The sequence below is a fragment of the Coregonus lavaretus genome (genome assembly GCF_964263955.1).
Source record: "Coregonus lavaretus genome assembly, chromosome: 34".
Lineage (NCBI taxonomy): Eukaryota > Metazoa > Chordata > Actinopteri > Salmoniformes > Salmonidae > Coregonus > Coregonus lavaretus.
In genome coordinates, this window is record NC_140021.1 from 6695459 (window position 1) to 6708896 (window position 13438).

Consider the following 13438-nt stretch of genomic DNA (forward strand, 5'->3'; position numbering starts at 1 on the left):
AGCTTATAGTTTGGAACATATGAAGTGGTTCTCCTGAATGTTAACTATGAGAACTGTGATCATTCTCTTCCTGAAAATGTCGTCTTTAAGCTGTGATCTTCACGCCAACTGACATCCTACATATACACACAGGCAGTACTAATTGCCTTTGCGATTATGAAAATGAGCCCTGACTTGGGAACAATTTCAGTTCTGGCCTTGAGACATGGCTGAGGGTGACACACACACATACCACCCTCACAGCTATACCAGTCCCCCCAACGAGGAGACCGCTCCTGTCATTTCCACGTCAATAAGATTCCGGGCACTTCCTGTCTCTGCAAATGAGCAACCGACCAATCACAGTTCTTCACACGACACGGCGGACAATTAGCTGCAGGGCATGTTGGGTGGACTGACAGTTTTCTGCTGGTTGTAATAATTAAAGTGAATAAATCATTCAGAGTGAGTTAGCGTTTCCTCTGTAAAATGGGAGAGAGAGAGAGAACAGAGTAGATCGCTCTCCTATTAGTCAAATTGAATTATTTTGACTAATGGATAGAGACTTGTTTCATAATAGAGCTCTGTCATGTGATGATTTTGATTAAATAGAGGCACACTTCACAGTGGTTGATTGCCAAAGCTCATTCTCGGCAACTAACTGGTGATTTGGACTCTTTCACTGGGCCCAGATCACACACTTTGAATCCCAACAACAACTAAGATCGAACTGAAACTGAACAGTGCTAGCGGAGTTCACTTACACACCATTGTTGACTTGTACCAAATTAATAGGGACATATTAACCCAGGAAAAGGCTTCCTTCTATGGGGCATACGCTAGAGACCAGCACAGTGACCTGGTAGTTGTACATGCAGGAGTTGATGACCTTAAACGCCATATTCCCTATCCTCCTCAGGGATGGGATACCAGTGTTTTCCTCTCTGTCTCATTAATATTACTAATGAGGACTTGTTTTTCTCTCTCTCTGTCTTGTCTGTCCTGTCTTCCTCCAGATGATCACTCCCGTGTCCGGCTGCAGGCTGTAGAGGGAGAGCAGAGCTCCGACTACATTAATGCAAATTACGTGGATGTGAGTACAACACCAGCCAGGGTTTAGACAGAAAGGTCAGCCAGCGTGTGGGTGGCATAGCTCTCAGATGGAATGAGATGATGAAAAGGCTGCTGTTATAGACCCCCAATCCTCTCAACCTCCCCACCCCGCTCTCCTCTTCTTCCCAGAGAGCGAGAGAGAGAGAAAAAAAAGAGATGGGGCATTGATCCAGACAGCAAGTTTGCCTTTGATTTTTCCAACCCCCAGAAGTAAACAGAGCCCACGCTTTGGGACACAGACTCTCAAACATAAACAAACAGCGGGTCTCGGTAAACACACGCTCACAAACACACACCGGCAACCGTGCTGGGCAACAGAGCAGTGGTCCCCCCTGCTGCGATCACGCCGGTTGCGTGAAATTGAGGAAAAGCCTGTGTGACACTCCAATGAATCTGTCATTGTGTCCAAAAACGATAAGCCTCTGTACAAACTGTGATTGTAAACTATCAGATGGCCATGCAAGAGGCTGTTGTCTGGAAGATGATTGTACAACATTGATTTCAATTCCATTCTACCCAAAGGTGTTTCCTTCAGAGTGCTTTGGGGAAAGTGTTTATCAAAATACAATTTACCGATTTATCCAGACATTTAGGGGCGGAAGGTAGCCTAGTGGTTAAGCGCATTGGGCCAGTAACCGAAAGGTTGCTGGTTTGAATCCCCAAGCTGACTAGGTGAAACATCTGTTGATGTGCCCTTCAACAAGGCACTTAACCCTAATCGCTCCTGTAAGTCGCTCTGGATAAGTGACAAAATGTTTCAAGAACTGAGTCAACTTCTCTGTTGAATGTGGAGGCAGATAGTGACACACTCTTGAGATTTCCACCACTCACACACACACACACACACACACATATTCATAACAGATCTGAGGCAAATATCAATGCCTTTGACCGTATGCAAGCGCCATGTGTCCTGTATGTCCAGTCTGTAGAATTAGAATACTTTGTCCAACTCTACAGTCCGCACACGGTCTGCACACAGTCACGTCCAGCACATAGGGATGTTTGTTTGCTAAAAGCCCACCCCTTGTTTACCCTCCTGGCTATCACTGTTGACAGAGTACATTTTATTTTCCTCTCCAGTCAACCAGCTGGCACAGTGCAACCCACGCCAACCAACCACCCCATACTTATCATCTCCTCCTTTCTCCTCACCTCCCCCTCTACCACCACGCTGAGCTTTGCCTTCATTTGTCATTAGCCATTAGTAACATTAGGGTTAGCTCCCTCCTCTTCAAAGGTAAATGAGTGTATATTTGCAGTGCAGGTGGAACAAGTCGCTAGCTCTTTAAATGAAAGGGCCTGTTAATGATCTACACACGCCCACATTGGGTCTAAATGTCGGGGACGTCGTCTTCAGGTGCTCGGAGATTGGTGAAGAGATAATTATGAAAGCAGCGGCTCTCATTGTCAATAGAGGTACCACCTGTTCTTATAGTTCTCCATAACCAGAAGTGATCCAGAGCCATTGTATTTGCATACATGATTGTTGTTTGGGTCTGGGCGGTGTGGTTACAAGGACATTATATAGAGTGACATCTGTTACGTTTCAAGATGTTGCCCCTAGAAACTGAATTGACATTTGCATTTCAAATAAGGATTTGTCACCCACCAAATCGATTTCATAAGTATTAGTCTTACAGTACTCATTAGAACATTGCAGAAATAAATGATGGGTGTTTGTGTGTGTCCAGTCCTGTGTCTGTTATGTTGAATTAGCATTCTACGGTTTGTCTAGCCGCTCTGCAGGTTAGCTGATGAAGCTACTTGTAGCCTGACCCCAAGGAACTCGTGGTGAATTAACCATCAGGACACCTATCAGGACACGGCCATGAAGACTTGTACACTACCTCCCTCCGCTGCACCTGGCCTCTCCTCTCCCTGCAGACTCTGTCTGTCTGAATCAAATCAAATCAATACACAGATACGTGTGTTTAACAGATGTTATAGTGGGTGTAGCGGAATGCTTGTGCTTCTAGCTCCGACAGTGCAGTAATATCTAACAATTTCACAACAAATACCCAATACACACAAAACTAGTAAGGAATGGAATTTAAGAATATATACATATATGGACAAGCAATGACAGAGCGGCATGGACTAAGATACAGTAGAATATTATAGAATACAATATATATATATATATATGAGATGAGTAGTGCAAGATATGTAAACATTATTAAAGTGACTAGTGTTCCATTTCTTAAAGTGGCCAGTGATTTCAATAGACAGCAGCAGCCTCTAATGTGTTAGTTTGCTTCTCCCTCACAGTGTTTCTGTAGCCTGGTCCAAGATCTGTTTGTACTGTCTGGCATGACGACGACCATAGGAGTTGGCTATATAGCACAAACAGATCTGGGACCAGGTGCGGTCAGTCAGTGAACTCTGCAGCATGTGTGAGAGTGCTTGTCTCCCAGGAAACACACTCAACAGATCCCAATCAAGTCTAAACCTTTCTTCCACCATGATGATCACACAGAATACGTGACCAGCCAATTAACCCTTCTCCTAATAGCCTCTCGCTAACTAACGCTATAGTCATAGTTGATGTTCCTCACCATGTGTGTTCCCACGGTGAGAATTCCTCAATAGTGTGTAGAGCAAGAGGATAAACAACTCTTATGGTGGACAAGGGATAAATAAATAATTTAAACAGCGCACTCAGCAACCAGAGCCCAGAGAGACAGAGAGCCCAGCCTATCAGAGCCCAGAGAGACAGAGAGCCCAGCCTATCAGAGCCCAGAGAGACAGAGAGCCCAGCTTATCAGAGCCCAGAGAGACAGAGAGCCCAGCCTATCAGAGCCCAGAGAGACAGAGAGCCCAGCCTATCAGAGCACAGAGAGACAGAGAGCCCAGCCTATCAGAGCCCAGAGAGACAGAGAGCCCAGCCTATCAGAGCCCAGCCTATCAGAGCCCAGAGAGACAGAGAGCCCAGCCTATCAGAGCCCAGCGAGACAGAGCCCAGCCTATCAGAGCCCAGCGAGACAGAGCCCAGCCTATCAGAGCCCAGAGAGACAGAAAGCCCAGCCAATCAGAGTAGAGGGATGAAGTTTCCCTGTTAGATTCAATCCTTTTATGTTCCACGTTGTGAACGTTAATTACAGTTGAGGTAAATGAAAAATGGCAGTGTTAAGAGCTGGACGAGATGAAGACAATGGCTCACACTTTGTGGCGCGTGGGAACGGCTCTTCACGCTAACGTTTAGCTTCCCACTTTGTACGGTAGGCCTCACTAGGATACAAGATGCTCGACAAATGAAATTTAAAGGGATTAGAGTAATCCTTAGGAGATTGAGCGTATTACGAAGATGAGTCACACAATATGCAGTGGAAGAATAGTACAACCGTGTGTGTGTACAGATGTTGGATCTTCATTTGACCAGTATTGTCACAGCAAAATAATCCTGCAGCAACAGGATTTGAAAGTTTAGTCCATAATGTTGCTTGATCGATGGTTAGACTATTAGCTGCCCAAAATTAGGATACATGAAAAGTGCAATAATGTTAATATAATTGCGTGTTAGTGTGGGTTTTAAGTGAATTTATGTAACTCATGAAGCTCATTTCCATTTCCTGCAGTGCAGGAAAATTCTCAGCAACAAAAGTGTTCAAATTAAGATCCTACACTTGTGTGTGTGTGTTCACTAACGTTATAGTTGCTGGAAGCCGAATCAACCTTTTCTTTCTAATTGGTTTGACTTATTTAGTCATTTAAGACTAGATTGCTGCTTTTGAAATATGTTTTCACCGCAGCAGGTTTTGCTTTTTGACTCAAGTAAACAAATATGCCCATTATACCGTATTCCTTTGTGTCTCCCGAGTGGCGCAGTGGTCTAAGGCTGTGCCACTAGAGATCCTGGTTCGAATCCAGGCTCTGTCGTAGCCGGCCGCGACCGGGAGACCATGGGGCGGCGCACAATTGACCCAGCGTCGTCCAGGGTAGGGGAGGGAATGGCCGGCAGGGATGTAGCTCAGTTGGTAGAGCATGGCGTTTGCAACGCCAGGGTTGTGGGTTCGATTCCCACGGGGGGCCAGTATGAAAAAATAAAAATAAAAATGTATGCACTCACTAACTGTAAGTCGCTCTGGATAAGAGCGTCTGCTAAATGACTTAAATGTAATGTAAATGTAAATGTTTTGACTGACATCTATGTGCTTAAAGTTTGTTTTTCTCCCTCGCTCTCTCTCTTTTTTGGAATTCAGGGCTACCACAGGCCAAATCACTACATCTCTACCCAAGGTAAGATCAGCAACACACCAAATGCATTCTCTTTTTCTGAATATTTTCAGTGTTGTTGTCAGATCTGCAACTCTTCCGTCTGCTGTTCAGACTGACGGCCTCATTAGAGCTGTCAACACGGATATACAGGAGATGGGTAAAAAGACTCCCATCTCTTCAACCTCCCTCCCCCCTTTCCCCCTTCCAAGCCGTGTTTTGCTGAAGTAGTGTCCTAAAACAATTAATCAGCCGTGTGAGCAAAAGGGGAGGGGTGGAGATAGAGAATGAGGGATGAGAAGGGAAGAGGGCAGTAATAAGGGAAGAGGGCAGTAATAAATAAATGGATTAGGCCATGTGTACTGGCGTGTTCATGCGCGTGCATGTCTATAGGTGTGTGTTTTATAACTGCGTTAATCCGGCAGGCAGATGCTGGCCGTGTGCAAGAGGACAGTTTTTCCAACAAGCCCCCTGGAGGTGCTCTCTGATTGATAGTTAATTGTTATGCAGTTCTTGGAGGCCCTGTTTCCTCAGCCAGCCACGCAAAGGTAATTCCATTCCACGCTCGCTCCGAGTAAAGGTAGCCCATTGAGACATAATAGACTCTGCAGTCTGGTCGAGTTGGCTTGGGAGTTGCATAATGACCTGTTTATTGGAGCGCTGCCTGCCCCGGCCACCCACCTGGCCGCTCTGAACCCGACCAGCGTCTAAAACGGCCCCCACTATGACTTGGTAGTGTGACTCTGTGTAGTACATTGTAGGCCATGGAGAAAGGCTAATTCAAATCAAATGTTATTTGTCACATGCTTCGTAGACAGCAGGTGAAAACTAACAGTGAAATGCTTACTTACGGGTCCTTTTCCAACAATGCAGAGTTAAAGATAAGATATGAAATAAAATAGTGACGGGAGGAATAAATACACAGTGAATGATGAATAAAAATAACGAATAAAAACAACATGGCTATACTGTATATAGGGAGTAGAAAATAACATGGTTATACAGTGGTGTGAAAAAGTGTTTGCCCCCTTCCTGATTTCTTATTTGTTTGCATGTTTGTCACACTTAAATGTTTCAGATCATCAAACAAATTTAAATATTAGTCAAAGATAACACAAGTAAACACAAAATGCAGTTTTGAAATGAAGGTTGTTATTATTAAGGGAAAACAAAATCCAAACCTACATGGCCCTGTGTGAAAAAGTGTTTGCCCCCCTGTTATAACACAACTCAACTGTGGTTTATCACACCTGAGTTCAATTCCTCTAGCCACACCCAGGCCTGATTACTGCCACACCTGTTCTCAATCAAGGAATCACTTAAATAGGACCTGCCTGACAAAGTGAAGTAGACCAAAATATCCTCAAAAGCTAGACATCATGCCGAGATCCAAAGCAATTCAGGAACAAATGAGAAAGAAAGTAATTGAGATCCATCAGTCTGGAAAAGGTTATAAAGCCATTTCTAAAGCTTTGGGACTCCAGCGAACCACAGTGAGAGCCATTATCCACAAATGGCGAAAACATGGAACAGTGGTGAACCTTCCCAGGAGTGGCCGGCCGAACAAAATTACCCCAAGAGCGCAGCGACGACTCCTCCAAGTCATCCACAACAACATCCAAAGAGCTGCAGGCCTCACTTGCCTTAGTTAAGGTCAGTGTTCATGACTCCACCATAAGAAAGAGACTGGGCAAAAATGGCCTGCATGGCAGAGTTCCAAGACAAAAACCACTGCTGAGCAAAAAGAACATTAAGGCTCGTCTCATTTTTGCCAGAAAACATCTTGATGTTCCCCAAGACCTTTGGGAAAATACTCTGTGGACTGACGAGACAGAAGTTGAACTTAATGGAAGGTGTGTGTCCCATTACATCTGGCGTAAAAGTAACACCGCATTTCAGAAAAAGAACATCATACCAACAGTAAAATATGGTGGTGGTAGTGTGATGGTCTGGGCCTGTTTTGCTGCTTCAGGACCTGGAAGACTTGCTGTGATAAATGGAACCATGAATTCTGCTGTCTACCATAAAATCCTGAAGGAGAATGTCCGGCCATCCGTTCGTGACCTCAAGCTGAAGCGAACTTGGGTTCTGCAGCAGGACAATGATCCAAAAGTCCACCTCTGAATGGCTGAAGAAAAACAAAATGAAGACTTTGGAGTGGCCTAGTCAAAGTCCTGACCCGAATCCTATTGAGATGCTGTGGCATGACCTTAAAAAGGCAGTTCATGCTCGAAAACCCTCCAATGTGCTGAATTACAACAATTCTGCAAAGATGAGTGGGTCAAAATCCCTCCACAGCGCTGTAAAAGACTCATTGCAAGTTATCGCAAACGCTTGATTGCAGTTGTTGCTGCTATGGGTGGCCCAACCAGTTATTAGGTTGTAGGGGGCAATCACTTTTTCACACAGGGCCATGTGGGTTTGGATTGTGTTTTCCCTTAATAATAACAACCTTCATTTCAAAACTGCATTTTGTGTTTACTTGTGTTATCTTTGACTAATATTTAAATTTGTTTGATGATCTGAAACATGTAAGTGTGACAAACATGCAAACAAATAAGAAATCAGGAAGGGGGCAAACACTTTTTCACACCACTGTATATAGGGATTAGAAAATAACATGGTTATATACAGGGAGTAGAAAATAACATGGTTATATAAAGGGAGTAAAAAATAACATGGTTATATACAGGGAGTAGAAAATAACATGGCTATATACAGGGAGTAGAAAATAACATGGTTATATACAGGGAGTAGAAAATAACATGGTTATATACAGGGAGTAGAAAATAACATGGTTATATACAGGGAGTAGAAAATAACATGGCTATATACAGGGAGTAGAAAATAACATGGTTATATACAGGGAGTAGAAAATAACATGGTTATATACAGGGAGTAGAAAATAACATGGTTATATACAGGGAGTAGAAAATAACATGGTTATATACAGGGAGTAGAAAATAACATGGTTATACTGTATACAGGGAGTAGAAAATAACATGGTTATATACAGGGAGTAGAAAATAACATGGCTATATACAGGGAGTAGAAAATAACAAGGCTATATACAGGGAGTAGAAAATAACATGGTTATATACAGGGAGTAGAAAATAACATGGTTATATACAGGGAGTAGAAAATAACATGGTTATATACAGGGAGTAGAAAATAACATGGTTATATACAGGGAGTAGAAAATAACATGGTTATATACAGGGAGTAGAAAATAACATGGCTATATACAGGGAGTAGAAAATAACAAGGCTATATATAGGGAGTAGAAAATAACATGGCTATATACAGGAGGTAGAAAACAACATGGCTATATACAGGGATTACCAGTAACGAGTCGATGTGCAGGGGTACGAGGTAATTGCTACCAACAGAGAGAGTGTCGGCTGGTGAACTAGACTAGGAGAGGGTTGACCTCTATCATATTTTGAGACTATACAATACTAACTGTACACAGTCATTATGTACATTGAATAGGAGAGAAGATAATGGAACACACCGGCCTCAGACAGAATGTGCTTCTTTTTTTTTGCTGGTGTTTGCAATTAGAGGGCAACTTTCAAAGAGTTTCAAAGCGGCAAACGAGAGCGGAAAAAAACGTAACTAACTAAGACGTTGTTCAGTTGAAAGGCTCATGTGCTGCAGGCCAATTGGACGCTTGTCAGTCACAGGCGTTCAGACGGCGTGTCCGAGCATGGTATCCCAAACAGGTGCATTTTCTCCATCAAATCAAATCAAATCAAATCAAATCAAATTTTATTGGTCACATGCGCCGAATACAACAGGTGCAGACATTACAGTGAAATGCTTACTTACAGCCCTTAACCAACAGTGCATTTATTTTAAACAAAAAAAGTAAGAATAAAACAACAACAAAAAAAGTGTTGAGAAAAAAACAGCAGAAGTAAAATAAAGTGACAGTAGGGAGGCTATATATACAGTAAAATAAAGTGACAGTAGGGAGGCTATATATACAGGGGGGTACCGTTGCAGAGTCAATGTGCGGGGGCACCGGCTAGTTGAGGTAGTTGAGGTAATATGTACATGTGGGTAGAGTTAAAGTGACTATGCATAAATACTTACTTAACAGAGTAGCAGCAGCGTAAAAAGGATGGGGTGGGGGGGCAGTGCAAATAGTCTGGGTAGCCATGATTAGCTGTTCAGGAGTCTTATGGCTTGGGGGTAGAAGCTGTTGAGAAGTCTTTTGGACCTAGACTTGGCACTCCGGTACCGCTTGCCGTGCGGTAGCAGAGAGAACAGTCTATGACTAGGGTGGCTGGAGTCTTTGACAATTTTGAGGGCCTTCCTCTGACACCGCCTGGTATAGAGGTCCTGGATGGCAGGGAGCTTTGCCCCAGTGATGTACTGGGCCGTACGCACTACCCTCTGTAGTGCCTTGCGGTCAGAGGCCAAGCAGTTGCCATACCAGGCGGTGATGCAACCAGTCAGGATGTTCTCGATGGTGCAGCTGTAGAATTTTTTGAGGATCTGAGGACCCATGCCAAATCTTTTTAGTCTCCTGAGGGGGAATAGGCTTTGTCGTGCCCTCTTCACGACTGTCTTGGTGTGTTTGGACCATGATAGTTCGTTGGTGATGTGGACACCAAGGAACTTGAAGCTCTAAACCTGTTCCACTACAGCCCCGTCGATGAGAATGGGGGCGTGCTCAGTCCTCTTTTTTTTCCTGTAGTCCACAATCATCTCCTTTGTCTTGGTCACGTTGAGGGAGAGGTTGTTGTCCTGGCACCACACGGCCAGATCTCTGACCTCCTCCCTATAGGCTGACTCATCGTTGTCGGTGATCAGGCCTACCACTGTTGTGTCGTCGGCAAACTTAATGATGGTGTTGGAGTCGTGCCTGGCCATGCAGTCATGGGTGAACAGAGAGTACAGGAGGGGACTGAGCACGCACCCCTGAGGGGCCCCCGTGTTGAGGATCAGTGTGGCAGATGTGTTGTTACCTACCCTTACCACCTGGGGGCGGCCCGTCAGGAAGTCCAGGATCCAGTTGCAGAGGGAGGTGTTTAGTCCCAGGATCCTTAGCTTAGTGATGAGCTTAGAGGGCACTATGGTGTTGAATGCTGAGCTGTAGTCAATGAATAGCATTCTCACGTAGGTGTTCCTCTTGTCCAGGTGGGAAAGGGCAGTGTGGAGTGCGATAGAGATTGCATCATCTGTGGATCTGTTGGGGCGGTATGCAAATTGGAGTGGGTCTAGGGTTTCTGGGATTATGCTGTTGATGTGAGCCATGACCAGTCTTTCAAAGCACTTCATGGCTACAGACGTCAGTGCTACGGGTCGGTAGTCATTTAGGCAGGTTATCTTAGAGTTCTTGGGCACGGGGACTATGGTGGTCTGCTTGAAACATGCTGGTATTACAGACTCAGTCAGGGACATGTTGAAAATGTCAGTGAAGACACTTGCCAGTTGGTCAGCACATGCTCGGAGTACACGTCCTGGTAATCCGTCTGGCCCTGCGGCCTTGTGAATGTTGACCTGCTTAAAAGTCTTACTCACATCGGCTACGGAGAGCGTGATCACATAGTCGTCCGGAACAGCTGGTGCTCTCATGCATGCTTCAGTGTTGCTTGCCTCGAAGCGAGCATAGAAGTGGTTTAGCTCATCCACCCCTTTTGTTCGGTTAGCCTTTTTAATACCATATAATTCATACAATACATATCACTTTTATTACCAGATCAATATTCCAACACTTTCAAATGTTTTAAGTAGAAACATACACAGTAACTGTGTCCTCACACAACCCCTGGCTGCCTTGCACATTCCTCTTTCTAGGGGAAAAAAAGTTAAAAGAAATAGCCTAGTCTTTTTTCCTCCTGAACAATCCCAGCAGTATGTCTGTGGCTCTCAGTGTGCCAAGATGAAAGGCATTCCAGTCTCCTCACGGCGACAGAGCCTCTCCTCTGACAGCCTGTCCACTCGGGCCGTCTGTGGAGCTTTTCTTTCGCTTTTTCTCCTGCTTCCTTGTCTTATTCCCCCAGTGCACCACGGGAGAAGTTCTTCTCCACATCTAATTGCCTGACTTGACTTTACCCTCCGCTGCGCTAGGCCATTTACTGTATCTGAACAATGATGATGATGTCACTTTTTCATTCTCCCAGACGACGACACCAGCCGCTCTGCTTCTCTCCTCCGCCGAGACTTTCTTTCCCCACACGCTGTTAACACTGTGTCAACACAGATGACTGTTTTGGTTGGCAAGCGTCTTGCAAGTTCACAAAGTATCTGCATAAGGGGAAGATGGGGGGGAGGGAGTCAGGGAGGGAAGGGGCTAGTACTTGCATAGAGCTCTTAGAAGGAAAGAGTTGGGAGATCAAACCTCCAGGAATATCAAACTTCCAGGAATATCAAACCTCCTGGAATATCAAACCTCCAGGAATACCAAACCTCCAGGAATACCAAACCTCCAGGAATATCAAACCTCCAGGAATATCAAACCTCCAGGAATATCAAACCTCCAGGAATACCAAACCTCCAGGAATATCAAACCTCCAGGAATATCAAACCTCCCCGAGCACTGGGGTTTTATCATATCATCTGCATATCATCATCACTTTCTCAGGGAGAAAAACCTTCCAATCCCTGAGTGGATGAGGGACTGTAAGACGCACACTGTTCTGATTGAACCAGGGTTGGTATCAATTCTGAATTGAGTTGCGAATTTTGTCTTCAAATCAAGATTTTTTTTTTATTGAATTAAAATTAGCCTCACCCTACAGGAAGCAGAATTTGTATTTAATTTGAATGAAAATAAGTAGAATTTAATTAAGTGAAATTCATTGAAATTCAAATGGATAATTTATTCCATCATTATGCTCATCATGAATGGTTACCAATACTATGTTCAACATGTTGACACGTTTCATTTTCAAAACTCATTCTTTTGAAACAATTTTTGTAATAGTTATAGCGGTCTGGAGCAATTGTTAGATAATTTTGTAGGCTGTCTACAATAATTCCTAATTCACGTACATTAAATATTAAACAAATATGCATATCCAAGTTTGCATTAGATCAAACACTCCATAATGAAACCTCCTCTCAAGACCAAAATACTAACAATTTACTATTTGACACTGTTTGAGTTATAATCAAGCTAATATTTGAAATGGTATCTGTATTTTTTGAGTATGAGGTGGCAGATGCTTTTGGCAAAATATTTGTCAAAGGAAAGAGATTCATATGTTTCATGTCTTAGTTGAATTTCTTTGAATTGGTTTGAATGAATTCAAATTGTGCTTCCTGTGGGGTGTAGCCAATTCAAATTTCAATTCATGAGTTGAATTGAATTAAATTCAGAAATTCCAAATTGAACCCAAACCTGTATTGAACTAAATCTGCCTTAAATTTATAGTAAGTTTATAGTAAAGAAGAAAAAAAAAAAATTATCAAAAAGGAGGCTGGTGATGCTATCAGGAGGAGTAAAGGGGGGCAGAGGAGAACAGGGAGTGTATAGGCCTGACACACAGAGCTCTTGTTCCTAGGAGAGATGGTCATGAATACCAGGAGAACATGGGGCCTGGCATCGCTAATGAGAAAAGCGGCTTGCTCACACTAGAGGCACCAAGCAATGTCACATCAGGAGGATTCTCGAGCGACACAAGTGTTTGGTAATGCGGCTGTTTGTTTGAGCATGAATATGGAACGTCTGCAGTGAGCTGTGTGTGTGTGTGTGTGTGTGGTTTAGCTGTTGGATGCAGTTTGCCGTGGCTGTAGGTACACGCGCCACAGCTCTCGAGGACACACACACAGATTTGCAGGAGCTAATTAGCTCGACAAAAGTAATTTTTTACATTTGCCAGTTAATTAAAAAACAATGCTTATTTGAATTAATTAAATGAGTAATTCTTCCTTCCAGGGATCCTTTATTGCTCGGCGCAATCTTAAACGCTGCCCACATTAAAGTTAAAGTGTGTAGGAGTTAATTGAGAGTGTGTGCAGGCTGCTGTCCCCCTACCTGGCCTAAAGCTCCTTGTCATTCAGCTTGTGTTGGCGTGTGTGTCTGTGTGTGCGTGCGTGTGCGGACTTGGATCCAGGCATTAGTTGATTCCCCTGTCAACAGTGATCAGAATGCACAGGCACACAGCCCCCGTGTTCC

General features: G+C 43.8%; 1 protein-coding gene across 1 annotated transcript in view; it reads left to right on the forward strand.

Annotated features, from left to right (window-relative positions):
- The window catches only part of LOC311109258 (receptor-type tyrosine-protein phosphatase mu), a gene marked incomplete at its 5' end in the record, with an annotated part of 292145 nt that overhangs the window by 246270 nt on the left and 32437 nt on the right, over positions 1–13438 (forward strand). Inside the window, 3 exons of the mRNA XM_084152095.1 lie at positions 899–911; positions 996–1072; positions 5295–5331. Coding sequence (XP_084008221.1) covers positions 899–911; positions 996–1072; positions 5295–5331 — 127 coding nt within the window. The remainder of the gene's footprint in view (positions 1–898; positions 912–995; positions 1073–5294; positions 5332–13438) is intronic.